We start from the raw sequence: 15631 nt of genomic DNA on the forward strand, positions 1-15631 counted from the left end.
ATATGCGGTTTTCGCTGAAATGTCATATTTTAGTAAAAGTTTTGTCTGAATGGATTGAATTTTTTATATCGCTTTCAAATATGAAATAAAAAATGGCGGATTTTTGAAAAAAACTTTGTTGACTTTTTTTTAATGGAACACCCAGTATATTTTTTTGTAAATTGAAAGAAAGGTCATTCACCTATCCAGCGATATAAAGTTTTTTAAAATCGGTTGTCAAATCACTGAGTAATTAATTTTTAAAATGAGGGGTGCAACGTGGATATCACATACCTAAATAACATAACTGAGCAAAATGATATTATGTTATGCGATTTTCACATTGCATCTCCAATTTTAAAAATTAATTGCTCAGTCATTTCGCAACCGATTTTAAAATTTTTTATATCGCTGGATAGGTAAATGACCGTTTTTTCAAGACACAAAAAAATATACTAGGTGTTTTAATAAAAAAAGTCAACAACTTTTTTTTTTTCAAAAATCCGCCCTTTTTTATTTAAAAGCGATATAAAAAATGGTCATTTAGCTAAAAACTTGAAAAAACGGTCATTTATCTATCCAGCGATATAAAATTTTTTAAAATCGGTTGTCAAATGACTGAGCAAATAATTTTTAAAATGAGAGATGCAATGTGGAAATCACATAACTTGCTTAGTAATGTTATTTAGGTATGTGATATCCACGTTGCACCTCTCATTTTAAAAATTAATTACTCAGTGATTTGACAACCGATTTTGAAAGACTTTATATCGCTAGATAGACAACCTTTCTTTCAATTTACAAAAGAATATACTGGGTGCTCCATTAAAAAAAAAGTCAACAAAGTTTTTTTCAAAAATCCGCCATTTTTTATTTCGTATTTTAAAGCGATATAAAAAATTCCATCCATTCAGACAAAACTTTTACTAAAATAAAACATTTCAGTGAAAACCGCATATTTCTGTCTTAAGCCGTTTAGAAGTTATAGGCAGTTAAAATGGGGGAAAATATAAGTGGACACCCGGTATTACCACATAATATAATAATATATTTCTATTGGTAAATAGAATTATTCATCGTCATAAAATATTTATTTGCAAGATTTTTAACTGTTACCAATGGTAACAGTGGTTACATGGACGCTTCGCCAGTGTCCGTAGGTCAGTATTGGGAATATTAAGCAGTTGATCAACCTCATCTTTAACGCTCTTGAAATTTGACAGTCCTTCCATATTGTGGTCATTTTTGCTGTGACCCCTGCTATTATAATTGAAATAATCTTGAAATCTTGTTTTAGGAAGGAATATGCCATGCTGGATCTAAAGCGAGCAAAGTGGTCTACTTAGGTTCAACTGGTCAACTTTTAACCACCGGCTTCTCAAGACATTCCGACCGACAATATTCAGTTTGGGACGAATCCGATCTATCTCAGCCTCTTTTTACAGACAGTATTGACAGTTCCTCCGGCGTAGTTTTTCCTTTCTTCGACGCCGACACCAACATGGTTTACCTCGCAGGAAAAGGAGACGGTAATATTAGATACTACGAAGTGACCGATGAGGCTCCGTATGTGCATTACTTAAGCCAAATTCTGTCTGGAAATCCTCAAAGAGGGTTAGGTTTTATGCCAAAGAGAGGTCTAAGGACTGCCCAGTGTGAAGTTTTTCGATTTTATAAGTTACATGCAACTAAAGGCTTGTGTGAACCGATCAGTATGATCGTACCTCGCAAAAGTGATCAATTCCATGAAGATTTGTACCCGGATACGGCAGCTCCTAAGCCGGCGTTGTCAGCTCAGGAATGGATCAGGGGCAAGAATGCCATGCCCTTGCTCATATCCATGAAAACAGGTGAGTTATGATCCTCAAAATACACTCCTGGTCAAAAAAAGTCATAACAATAAAACGCTGGACAGAAGGGCCGCCCGAGAACTTTATCGTACCGATCTATTATCGGTATGATACTAGATACTGGCATTCTATAAAAATAACAAAGTTACTCGTTATTTTGATATTTTAGAAACACCTTCTGTACTTGAAATTATTTTATGGTTCTACGCATCATTAATTTCTGCATTTAAGAAAATGTTCGATGCCATATTTCGGGGACATACTATAGATTATTGCATAAATCAATAGAATATTAGTCATACTTTCATTTCAAATTAGTTCATTTTGTAGAGAAATTAATAGTTTACAATATTTGCATTTCATTCTATTTCGATTACGCCAGTCAATGCGCGAGATTAAGAACAAGATATTATCTCCGAATTCTATCCTACTGCATGGATTTTAATGAAATTTTGGGAGTAGCCCAATCTCCTAATTCAAAGTCTATCCTATATACTATGGCGCTTTTATCATGGGGGAGGTTCCCACCACTTCTCAGGGGTGAAATATTTTTATTTTCAAATTGCATGGAGAAAAAGGAAGATTTTTAAGAAAATTTAAAAATTTATTCTATAATTTGATCACATTTTTTACAAAAACCATTCATTTTAAACCCGTTCAACTTTTTGAAAGTAGAAATAACACTATATTAAAAGGTATTGCAAAAGAAAAACAATGCATTTAAATTCTGGTGGATGGGGAGTTAAATGTATATACTTTTCATTTTTCCTTAAAGTATATTAGTCATGTATTTTTTTTGCACCATATCTCACTTAGTTTGTATGTAACCGACATTTAACGGTGCTCGTTTTAAAGGCCTTTTCAAACACTACAAAAGGTGTTGGAAGCATTATACACCTAAAACCTACCGTTCCTCTGTTATTTCAAGTTGAATACACCAATTTGAGCATGCACCAAAAAACAAACTATTTTCACCTACCATATCTCTTTTTGTATTGTAAATAGAACATTTACGAAGGAACGAATCTCTTTATTATTTATAATCTAAAAAATGTTTTATATAGTGTTTTTAGTTCGATGCATAGTTTTTAAGGTATTCACAAAAAATCCGTCCGAAAAGGTGTCATTTTTCAATGAAAATGGCCAATTTTCAACTTTCAAAAAGTATTGAGTTCTCAAAAAAAAGTATAGACCAGTTTTTGCTTAGAAATAGTTCTTTAGCCACTTCCGTGCTTATTTTGACCAACAAATTTTCCACCCCCTTGAAGAAGTTGGAACCGCCCCAAGATAAAAGCGCCATAGTATGTAGGGTAGATTTTGTTTCTTGACCTATTCCTTACTTACTGTGAAAATATCAAGTACATCAATGTAGTAGGATGGAATTCGGAGCCAAATACCCTCATTGACTGCCCTACAATAATGCTCTGCTATGATCGCGTAAGAGAGGACACACGTAAGATTATAGCAAAATTTCTATTTACCGTAACTTTTTTATTCATTTCCGGTTCAACCGGAAGCCATATTTTTGGTAAAATTTATTGTGATAATAGATAATAAAGTACCATATATGTCTGCAAAATTTCAAATTTTATTTTCTATTAAGAAGGAAAATACGGGCACTCGAATATTTTTTTATAAAAAATTCATAACTCCCCTCCTATGGGGTGTTAAGAAATCTGACTAATGTCATTCAATTTACTGATAGGATATCAAAAATTTATCAAGAAATAAAAAAATTCCTTGGAGCCATTTTTGAGAAAATCTAGTTCAAATTTATGTCAAATTTTGACCCTTTAAATATAGGCAACCCGTATTTTTTTCTGAAAACGATAACATCCTTCTTATAGCCCCATCTTTAGGCTATATAACGACTTTTTCAAATTAAACTTGTCTTAAACAAGTTTTTAGATAGGTAGGGAAATGTGTCGGGTGGGCGGTCGGCCATGTTGGCCGCCATTTTGAATTTGGAAATGTCAAATTCCGTATTTTTATTTACCTATCGATGAGCTTACTTTGAGTTGAATTTCATTCATTTCGGTCAAAATTTGCAAAAATAGTCCCTAAATAACCCCCCTATTTCGGCCCCCCTTTGAGAGGTTTTTTTTAAAAGCTTAGTTTCTCGACAAAATTCTCTTAAACTTACTCATATCGAATTTCATCAAAATCGGTCCGGTAGTTTTTGCTGGGTGGTGGCGACATACGTACGTACGTACGTCATACTTCCGACAAGTTTTTTTTATTTGCTTTTTAGACTCAGGGGGACTCAAAACGTCGAAAAAAAGTGAAATCTGAAAAATTTTTTTTTGCACGATCCTATAACTTTATCTATTATACTATACTACGTATATAGTACGATAAAGTAAAAACGGTTCTTTCAATGTTTTTAAATTATCGCGTCACCATAGAAACAAAATTTTGACATATTTGGTAAAAAATGATAAAATTTGTTTAGCAGTAAATGGTTGACTTCAAATAGTACCGACTATAAACATCCTGGGTTAACCGATAATAGTATAAAAGGCCCGGTTTCAGGTAAAATTTAAATATGTTTGAATGTTTGTTTTTCTATAATCTTAGCAATTAAAATAGATTTAATTTATTTTAAAACTCATTTGAAAACATTAATTTCGGGTATATAAGCAAAGCAATATATTTTACATCCGTTTTTTGTTTTTGTCGTCGTAATTATTGTAAATTTTGTGGATCCTTTGCTTTATTATAGGAGTACCGTCTAGTCAGTGTTAATTGTCAAAAGACCTACTCTGTCTACCTCGTTTGCTTATCGCTCCGGACCGGTCTTAACAATGGGCCAAGTCAGATAAATTTAATAATATTTAAGACCGCATTAATTGAAGTCAACCATTTACTGCTAAACAAACTTTACTTTATCTTGTTTACTACACAGCAACATATTGTTTGCATTTTTATTGCATTTACGATAAGTTTCACGTCTATTATGATAAATTCAGATCACTGTTCGTTAGTTTTTTCAAATCGTGTTAGTATGACTCCCGAAAATTACATGAAGATGGTCGCAGTATACGTTATATTGTAAATTGTTTGAATAGTACCAAAAGTGTCGTCCATGATTCTCTTATGAAGTATCGTCAGCCTGGAGAATACACTAGAACTAGAAGACCAGGATCAGGCAGAAAAAGGTGCAGAGATCAGCATGATGAACGTTTTTTAAACACTTCCGCATTACGGAACCATCTTTAATGTCGCTACTCGTTTGATATTCTTCTTTTGCCCTTTAATTCGTCCAATTTTGAACATAGGCTTCCCCCAGTTTCCTCCATTCTCATTTGTTTAGTGATTTCTGTTTCCAGTGCGTTCCTCCTATCTTTCTAATGTCATCTCTTTATCTCATCTGGTGTCGTCCTCTTGCTCTCTTTCCTGTCCATGGTATCCATTGTTGTATCGTGGTATTCCACCTATTGTCCGTTTGTCTGGCGTTTTGACCTGCTCCATTTTAGCCTGGCTATATGCTGTCCTGCGTCTTTGACCTTTGTTTTATTTCTTACCCAATTGTTTTGCCTTTTGTCTGTTAATTTTACTCCTAGCATTGCTCTCTCCATGGCTCTTTTTGTCTTCATTATTTTATCCATGTTTGCTTTGGTCAAGGTCCATGTTTGGCATGCTTATGTGAGAATTGGGAGTATGCACTGGCAAACACTGTTTTTAAGTATTGTTGTATTTTTTTATTCTTTAAGACCCATTTTAATTTCCCAAATCCTGCCCAGGCTAATCTGACCCTTCTTTTTACCTCTGCTCTTTGGTTTTTCTTATTTATTTTTATTATCTGTCCGGGACAGACTGTCCGAAATATATATAATCATTAACCGCTTCTATTGTGGTGTCGTTTAATATTACGTTTCTATTATCTTGTGTGTTTGTCATTGTTTTTGTTTTGGCAAAATTCATTTTTAGACCTATTTGTTCGGATTCAATTGCTAGTTCGGTTAGCATGGTTTGTAGTTCTTCAAAACTTGATGCTATTATTACTACATCGTCTGCATATCTTAGGTGGTTTAGTTTCTTTCCATTTATGTTTATTCCCATGTTTGTCCATGCCATTGTTTTGAAAACATCTTCCAGTGCTAACGTAAATAGTTTAGGAGAAATACCATCTCCCTGTCGTAGAGGAGTGCGACAGGGGGATGCCGTTTGGTATAATCTCGAGAAATTCATATTTCTGCACGAACTGTAAGAAGAGTCCTGCATGAAAGTGGTTCACGTCCTCATAAGCCGATAGCATGTCCTAAAAATAACAGTAGCTCGTCGTGCTAACAGGATGAGGTTTACGAACTATCACAGATACTAGACTGTTCAGCAATGGAGTCTTGTAATGTTTTCTGACGATACCGGTTTTTGCTTACAATCTCCAGGTGGACGGAAACGCGTATGGATGAGACCCTTGCTGTATTTCACCCGGAACGCCGTTTGGTGGTGGTGGTGTTTTGGTATGGGGAGGTATTTCTTTCAACAGACGTACCGAATTACTTTTCATCAAACATGGAACTCTTGACAGCATTGAACTCATGGAACAGCAGACAGATACATACGACAGTGTCTGGAGGACAATGTTGTTTCCTACGCCCCTTTTGTTGGGGATAATTTCTTATTTATGCAGGATAATGCGCCTACACATAATGCGTGAATCGTCATGGACTGTCTAAATACTGTCGGAATTTCCGCTTTGGATTGGACCGTTTGTAGGCCTGACATGAATCTACTAGAACATTTATGGGACACTTTAGGGGAAAGATTAAAAAGAAATTCAAACCATTGCCAGTAATGATTCAAGAGCTAAAAATAGCGTTAAATGAAGAATGGGAACATATATCACAAGAACAGATTCAGCAAAATATTGCAAGTATGCCTAGGCGTATTGAAATCCTCCGCAGATGAAGAGGAGATTAATACCCGATAAACCCGATACCTAAAGAACAACCAACTTTGTGCAATTAAAATTTAATTTTTTGCTTTGTTTTTAGAACAATGCTAATTTTTTTGCGTTATTATTACTTTATTTTGGATTACTTATTTTTCATTTATAAACATGTTAAATTATGTAAATACAAGTTGTAAACAAGGCATAATTTGTTAATTTGCTTTGAAAAAATTAAAAAGAAAAAAATAATATATATAAAAAGAACATACCTATAATAAAATAGTAATAACAAAAAAAATAGAAACAAAAAAAGAAAAGAAAAATAAAAAAACAAGTAAAAAAAATAACAAAAAAATAGAAGTAAAAAAAGTGATTACCACAAATTAAAATATATAATAAAAAATATATAATATAATATGTTGTATCAAAAAAATAATATTGTAGTATTTACTTACGTTATGAAATAAGAAATTTATGACTATGAATCTGCAATCAATCACAAACAAGTATGGCTAATTGGCTCTGCCAAAGCCATTTTTCAAGCAAAAAAATACTCATTTTTCCTATTAATACTTTTTACTTTTTACTAATACTTTTTTATATATTAGTCTTTTTTTAATTAGATCATTTTTATTATTAATGTTTACTTCCTCCCAGTTTACACTTGAGTCCAGGGTTCTTTACCCGTACGTCATCACTTAAAGCATACGAAATAAGTCGCAAATTTACTAAACGCAACAGCAAGAGACAGTAAGTAGCTACTGCTCCGATCACGGGTTAAAATTTGACGTTATCAAATAAATATAATGTCAAATGTAAGTTTTGCTTAAAAATTTTGGTGCAGAATTACAGCTACATTTGAAGTAGCTTAATAAGTTTTTTTAATATCATTAGTGATTAATAAATAAATAAACAATTTATATTCAATAACAGATTTTCGTTTTGTCATTTCATTCACTTTGGCGGAAACTTAACACAACCTTTCCTTTAATGTCACTTAATAAAATAAAATGCACTTACCATAAAATTTTAAACTCCAATATAAATATAGTTGTGAAAAAAATTGTTTTTGTAATATAAAAAACTTCAAAATGCAAAAATTCGACAAAAAGACAGCAAAAAATTAAGCAGACTGACAGCCACAAAAGTAAACACACCAGAAACGTCACAAATTGTATTTAAAATTTGAAAATATTCCTAAGCGTCTTGTTTTGTACCTATCTCTTTTCAATGCACTGAGTCTAGAGCGTTCATAAAAATAACATCTGTTTTTACTTAATAACAGGCGCTAGCTGGTTTGTCTTTAGTTTCATGCGTGGAAGAGAATGATGCTAGATAAAAAGTATGTGTTTTATCTCGCTAATGACGCACGGGTAAAGAACCATGAACTCAAGTGTAAACTACTAACACCTATACCTATATAATTAAAAAAACATGCCAAATGCAAGTGTCGATTTTTTTTACCAGGATTGTATAATTTATAACTGAAAATGCTCCTTTTTGGTTATAATTGAGTTTAATAATAGTGATAAATTGTTTCTCTTTTATATTCGTAGGTGAACAAAACGAACTCAACATAACCTCTATAAAACAACGCAACTTGATCAAGACGGTCGCCGAACCATCGAAGGTGGATAACAACAAGAAGAAACTGGCTTTCCTTGCAACGGAGACTATCATAGATTACCGACCGAAGGATAATGTCATTACGGAGAAGAGTAGAAAAACTACGAACAATCAAACTTTCCAAAAGTTGCAGCAGAAGTTCAGTCAAATCGAAATCAACAACCATAAAGATGTTCGTCTCATCAAAGAGGTGAATAGCTTCGGGGATAATATCATGACTGAAAACGACGTAAGTAATAAATTTATTAACTTAATTAATAATAAAATTAAAATAGTCTATAAATGATAAATATTCAAATAATGAAATGAATAATCCAATCTGTTGTATCCTATACAGCAAAAGGCAAGACTTAACAGAGACAAAAATAGATTTCTTAACAAGAAGATCGTTTGAAGAATGTTACAACCAACGATAATTCAAAAAGAAGAATTTCCCGATTACATATTTAATTTCGAAATAAAAACTTAATTGAAAGAAGAGATTGCCCGGCATTTTAAGTACCGAAGGTCATAATAATTGTATTAAATATATTATATCCACCGTTTCAAAGAAGATAAATAAAAATATTAAAGTGAAAACCGGGAATACGAACTCTAGGTACAGTGAGACCAAATTGTAGATCAAACGATTTATCAAATTTGTATCATACATATTGAATTACAGTCCGTCTAATATACTTACCGTTGCACGTCATTATCTACGTCAGAGATCTAAGTTGACATTGTTGCCCAATTACAAAAAATTACTGAATTAATTTTAAATCACATGTCACATAATTATTGCGAAGTGGATTATACAATAAAACAAATTAATATTCAATGTAAATAAATAAAAACATTAGAAATAGAAAACAAGAATTAATTTATAATCTTACGTTAAAGTAAATAATAATAACAATAAATATAATACAACAAATACTTACAGTCAAGAATAAAAACAAATCTGAAGTGTCAATACCGCAACTGTCAAATAAGTGTTATCAATTTATGCCAAAATATCACCTTCGTTCGGTTACAGTTACAGTGTGTCCTAACAAATATGCTTCATAAAAACGCTTTATAATTCATTTATACAAATTAAATGAAACATATTATTGTGTATTTCTTTAAGTTAACATTATAGAAATCTTCAAATATTTTTTCTACGTGTATATAATAAAATATGTCTAGCGGCTGTAATTCCAGTGTACTCGGCAAAATGATTCTAAAAGGGAACACACCTACCGCCTAAATATTTCGTGTTAGTATCATGTGACGTCACGGGCTATGACGCGGATGACGTGCAACGGTAAGTATATTAGACGGAGTATATATTACTACGAAGTAAACTTAAAACCACTAATATACTATGTGATTCGGAGGTATGCTCAATCCTGGAAGAATAAGGGTGGGGTCATTCATAAAGGTGAGAAACACAAAAAGGATAGATAAAAAACAACAGGAGGGAATAACTCTTCAAAAAATGGCATGTTTTTACATATTTAACTCACAAAAAATAGCAGATATGGGATATTCAAGGGAAGAATTTTGAAGCTTTTGAACGTTGGTGTTATTGAAGAATGCTATGAATATCATGGGCAGACAAGATTAGTAATATTGCAGTTCTTTTGAATATTTCGGTCATATAGTAAGAGGTCCTCGTTATAGTCTACTGCGTTTGATTATGTAGAGCAAAATAAAAGGTAAAATAGATGTAGGAAGAAGACGAAACTCCTGGTTACGAAATCTAAGGGAATGGTTTAGTCTGAGCTCTAACCAACTATTTAGAGCTGCTGTAAATAAAATAAGGACTAAATTAGACTGATATAGACATCAAATGGAATGAAAATATCAATGAAATACAAATATCATAAAAATAAAAACATGGTAAGCTTCACTTTATCTATCATATTTAAAATATCAAATAGCAGTGGTATATAAACAAAACAGAACTTAAATTATATACGCATAAAATACCTTGAAAACGGTCTTAACTAACCTAACCCGTGTTTGCAACGGATCAACTGTATTTAACTATTCTAATTGGGAATTAACCGAATTAACTGTATTGAAACAAAAAAGCATGCAATAAAAATAAAAAAAAAATGTTAAATACGTACAAGAGAACACAAAATTTGTTGTTTAATAAATCCATTTCGATTCAGACAGGTTTAAAATAGAGACTGTAAAAAATATTTATTAAACATAACAAATTGTGCACTGCTTATGGAAAAGATTTTAACTAAATTCAGTATCTTATATTGTTATCTGGTAATAGAATTAAGACTGGATTGTGGGCTTCGACACCGCTCGAATCTTGGATAAACGATGGCCTCCAAATTAAGGTTGGATGCCTCGGTTCGTACTGAGATCAAAAAAGGAGCTTCATATGAGGGACCTCCATCCTAATATAAACTGGGATTAAAGTGGCTACCGTTCAAACTGAAACAAACCAAACTAGGATTAAAGTGGTCTCTGTCCTATGGTTTGTTTCACGTTAAGAATAGAATGTTACGCTTACGGAGATCAATGTTGCCAAACCTCTCGCGCACTGGTGGATACTCGACTGCCGATATACGATTCATTCTAGTCAGTACGGCGTGGCATCGGCGCGCTTGTATCGTTCATAAGAAATACATGAGGATATATCCGCAATGTTCTACTCTAAACGTGAAACGCTCTATAGCACCCCAATTAGATGAGGCAATACAAAAACACGATATGCGAAGAAACAAAAGGTACAAAAAATAAAAATCTTACCCTAAAAGGGGTCTAGAACACACGTAGAATCGTCGTTCGCATCTGGATGGCAAGACGGAAAATAAAAAGAATTGAGAAGTAGGTGTTGATGTCGGTAAAACCTTTAAAGGGATTATTTAGAATATTTGCAGAATATTTTAGAATATAACAAATTGTAATCTTTTTCTCATGAGCATCTTTCACTGCATCACAGTCTTTCGATTTCTTTCTAACGCATTAAATTGTATGTGAAAAAAAGGCACGTCTGTGATTAGAGACATTTATAACATTTATTCTAGTTGTCGATAGATAGCGGCGCTATAATCGAAAAAAAATTATTTACAAATTATAAAATTTATCTACGAATATAATCTGTACAATTTATAAGACTACACAAATAAAAGAAAATACCATTTTATAAATGCAATAAACACAATTGATTTGTTTTTATGCCAAATTGCAAATAAAATGTGACAACTGTCAGATTTAACTAAAATGTCATGTTAGAATAAATCGCTGGTACCTATGAGTAATGTGATTCCTAATACATTTCCAGTGAAAATAACTCTTTGATAAGTACTGGCGATTACAATTTTTTATATGCGTGTCCGCGAAGATTATAACTCAAAAAATATTAATAATGAAAATATTTAGTTCATAATAGATGGCGACGAAAACAATTATTTCCCTTTTTGTTTTTGTGTTTGCCGACGAAAACAATTATTTCTGAGAACTTTTTACTAATTATAATTTTCGTGGAGCCACAAACAGAAATGATGTTTTTTTCCGATACTCCTCAAAACATAAATTGTTTCGCTAACACTTCAGGATTATAATTTTCACAATCATATAATCGAAAATAATATTTTTCACGGCGTTCATTGAAAGTTCTATTCTTAACGGCATTTTTCGGAGTTATACTTTTCGTAGGCGGCGGTGGAATGTTATAAATGTGTATTATCACGGACTTTTTTTTCTATCATTTGTGACGCACTGAAAAATGTTCATGAAAAGGACTTTAGCTGCTTTTATAATATTAAAGCGGTAACTTTTAACCAGATTATGCGGGTAGATTGGGGGTTGCGGGATTGGGTGGTATAAATATAACGGAAATTTTATTAAAACGACTTAAAATGATTTCTTAAGAAATACTTTTAACAAAATAAACTAGATACTGAGAGTAAAAGGGGAAATACACCATTCAGTTCGGTTGAACAATGTTGATGATTCAACCAAAATGAACCATGTATTTTGCAATTCAATGAAAGCGTTCAACAAAATTGAACGTTGAAATGAGTTCAGCCAATTTCTACTTTTGTTGAACTTCGTTGTACAACTGGGATGACTCAACCACATTGACGCGTCTATACAAGTTTTGTCGATTGTTTTAGATTCAACCGTTTATTTCATTTTGACTTGTACTATGTGAGTTTCATACTTTATTATAAGATATTCGTAATCATTTTATTTAATAATGGTGCATAGATGAAAACACTCCGATATTTCTCGACTTTATAAAAATCCCGAATTGAATCATGCACATTGTTCAACCGAATTAAATGAAAAATAATTGAATCATCCACATTGTTCAACCGAATTGAATGGTGTATTTCCGTCTATATACAAAATTTAGTAAAAAAATGAAATTTTCTACCTTACTTCGCCATTATCTTTGATTTTACGAATACTATTTTAAATTAGAGGGCGCATATAAATTACCTTTTTTTTTTTCTTCACAGTTACGACGAGCATATCAATCTCAAGGCGAAGAAATTCGCAAATTGAAGAAACAACTTATCAATAGCGAACAAAGAGTCAAAGAACTCGAAGAGCAGCTGAAGAGGTTACTTAAGAAGTAATTCTACTGATTTTTTTAACTTAATTTTATTTCATTTTTTAACGGTACATATTTTGTTGTATATTTTTTATACATGTTTTTATATCATTGTTTACATTTTAATTTTAGCGGTTAAGTTTATTCGTCGAGTTACCACGAAGTATTTTCAAAGTAATTTTGATTTTTATTGATTATGAATTTTGTGATTTATGTTTTTACAAAAAGATATAGGTTAGTTTTACGATGTGTAATGTTTTTTCTACAAAATCCGTTTCACGTCATCAATCACATGTTCAAATTTATGCTTGCACAAAGTTGACTACTCAAGGGACAAAGAAACTTTTTAAATAACGAAAATATACATACATATATTAAACTCAAGAGACTCTTATCTGACAAAATTCCATTATTATATAAAATATATAAATTAAAACTACATTTTTGTGACACTTCTACCCTAATTTGCTTATAATTAACATGTTTTTGGCATGTTTCGCCTTACTCTGACTTTTCTTGTTACATATACCTTAATAAGGGAAGAAGTCACAGTGTGGTGAAGTATAACAAGTGAAAAGTATAAAAGAAGTGTTCTACGTCATAACGTTGTTACGTCAGTTGACATTATATGTCATATTTTTTAAATTGATTATGTGGAACTGAATTTGTAAGAAAGAATAATAGTTTTTATATGTTACTTTTTACCTTTATTATCGAAACTCGTCATACGTTTTACATCACAAGAATTTACAAAAGCAACGATGGATCATTGCTCTGTAGTAAATAATTTTCAGTTTTATACATTGATAGATGACACTAGAAGGGTACACATTTTGGACCCATTTTTAATGGGTTCTACACTCGTTAGTTGAATCAATGTTTAGGTCACTTTAAGCCTAGCTTAGCTATAGCTTATGAAAGTATTTACGTATGACAAGAACCAATTTATGACTGGTTATTATGATAGCTTATACTACAGCTTATAGCTTTAAAAATGGTGGTACAACACCGACAAATACTGCTTGTGAGAATTTTAAAAAGCACCGATTGACTGTTCGGGTTGATTTCTTGAGAGATTAGGTGATTGACCAAATAATAGGTTATTTATTTTTTGTATAATGTAGAATAAAGATGAAAGTATTTATAGTTCAAGTGGCACTCTAATGTTAAATTTTTCAAACGCAACAGTATAAAATTAAAATTGGATATGTAACTTTGAACTAAAAAGATCGGTGTAAAAATAAACAGATGCAAATAGTTACGACTAATGAAAGTAGATATCCTTATAAAAATTGACATGGAAAATCGCCAAGGTCCAAAAGACTAGATTAAGAATTAAGATGAAGCTTTGTTGAATGGACATCCTAAGTCTTGACGTCACAAAATTGGGAGGAGCTTATAATTGACTCCAAACAATTTTGTTTATAATGTTAAACACTCATAAGGAATTTTTAATTTATTGTTTACATGGTTTGTGTGACAAAATAAGACTTTTCATTTAGGTATTTAGTTAAAGAAACATGTCAATTAAGAGATTTTTATTCGTTTTTGCCCAGGTGAGTTAATTTAATGCAATGATTAGAACGTAAACAGTTTTGAGGTTATGTTTATTTTCAACCACTAAGGAATGAAAACCACCTGAGCAAAAACGAATAAAAATCTCTTAATTAACACGTTTCTTTAACGAAATACCTAAATCAAGTCTTATTTTGCCACACAAAGCACATAAATGAAAAATTCCTTACCATTTAACGTTACAAACAAAATTGTTTGGAGTCAATATAAGCTCTTCCCAATTTTGTGACATTTGTGACGTCAGACTTAGGATTTCCATAGACCATTCCAGAGTGACGTCATTTGACAGCGGTTTAGGGGCAAACATCTTGTAAACAAAGTACGTTTAATGCAGAAAACCATGATACTATAAATAAAGAGATAGTATTTTCCCGAAGCGCAAATACGTCCGAGCTCGCGCATTGATGATGTAACTGGAGACCGGAAGTTGAATTTGAATTCTTGTTAAAGTTAAATGGGGTTTGTATGCATTATGTGATGAAATTATTCAATTAGCAAAATAAAATTAAACTTCAATGTATTCGAAAAAAATTTAGTGTCGAGATTCCAGTCAAAATAACTGTCAAAGATAAAATATAAAATACAACCGCGAACAATTCAAAGTAATCGGACATTACGAATGATTACGAACCATTACGATCTTGCCGGTCTCCAGTTACGTCACGACTTCCGGATGTGCAATATATTATCTTGTTATTTATAGTATCATGCAGAAAACCATTGTTTAATTTAAAAATATGATTAAAATACCGGCGTTTTGTTCAGACACAGAAGCGAATCTGACTGTCGTTTCCATTGATTTTGTTGGGACCGAAATATTTGACCTTGTGCACCAGTTACAGAATAGAACTTGATGTTCTAAGGCAGGGGTTCCCAAATTTTTTTGTACCACGCCCCCTTTTGTTGAAATGAAAGCTTCTCGCGCCCCCCCCCCTCCTCTTTACAATAAATTGTATGCGCCTAAATAGGAACAAAACAAAAACAAATAAGTATTCGCTTGAAAACAAAACATTTATTTATTCTGCCATAAGATACAACAATATCAGTTTCCATAAACTACAAAAATTATTAATAAAAGAAAAATAGATTAGGTTGGTTAGTGAGATGGATGTGCTTGCATTTTATTTACTAGTATGCCTATTCGTGGCTGAGTTT

At 32.1% G+C, this 15631-nt stretch overlaps 1 protein-coding gene across 5 annotated transcripts in view; it reads left to right on the plus strand.

The window, feature by feature from the left end:
- The window catches only part of LOC114326911 (coronin-2B), a 128256-nt gene that overhangs the window by 107518 nt on the left and 5107 nt on the right, over positions 1-15631 (plus strand). For all 5 annotated transcript variants that reach the window (XM_050651306.1, XM_050651307.1, XM_028275372.2 and 2 more), the window contains 3 exons: positions 1277-1829; positions 8280-8578; positions 12807-14403. In XM_050651306.1, the coding sequence (XP_050507263.1) occupies positions 1277-1829; positions 8280-8578; positions 12807-12926 (972 nt within the window). In that variant the 3' untranslated portion in view covers positions 12927-14403. The remainder of the gene's footprint in view (positions 1-1276; positions 1830-8279; positions 8579-12806; positions 14404-15631) is intronic.

The sequence above is a fragment of the Diabrotica virgifera genome, chromosome 5, assembly GCF_917563875.1.
Source record: "Diabrotica virgifera virgifera chromosome 5, PGI_DIABVI_V3a".
In the NCBI taxonomy this organism is placed as follows: Eukaryota; Metazoa; Arthropoda; class Insecta; order Coleoptera; family Chrysomelidae; genus Diabrotica; species Diabrotica virgifera.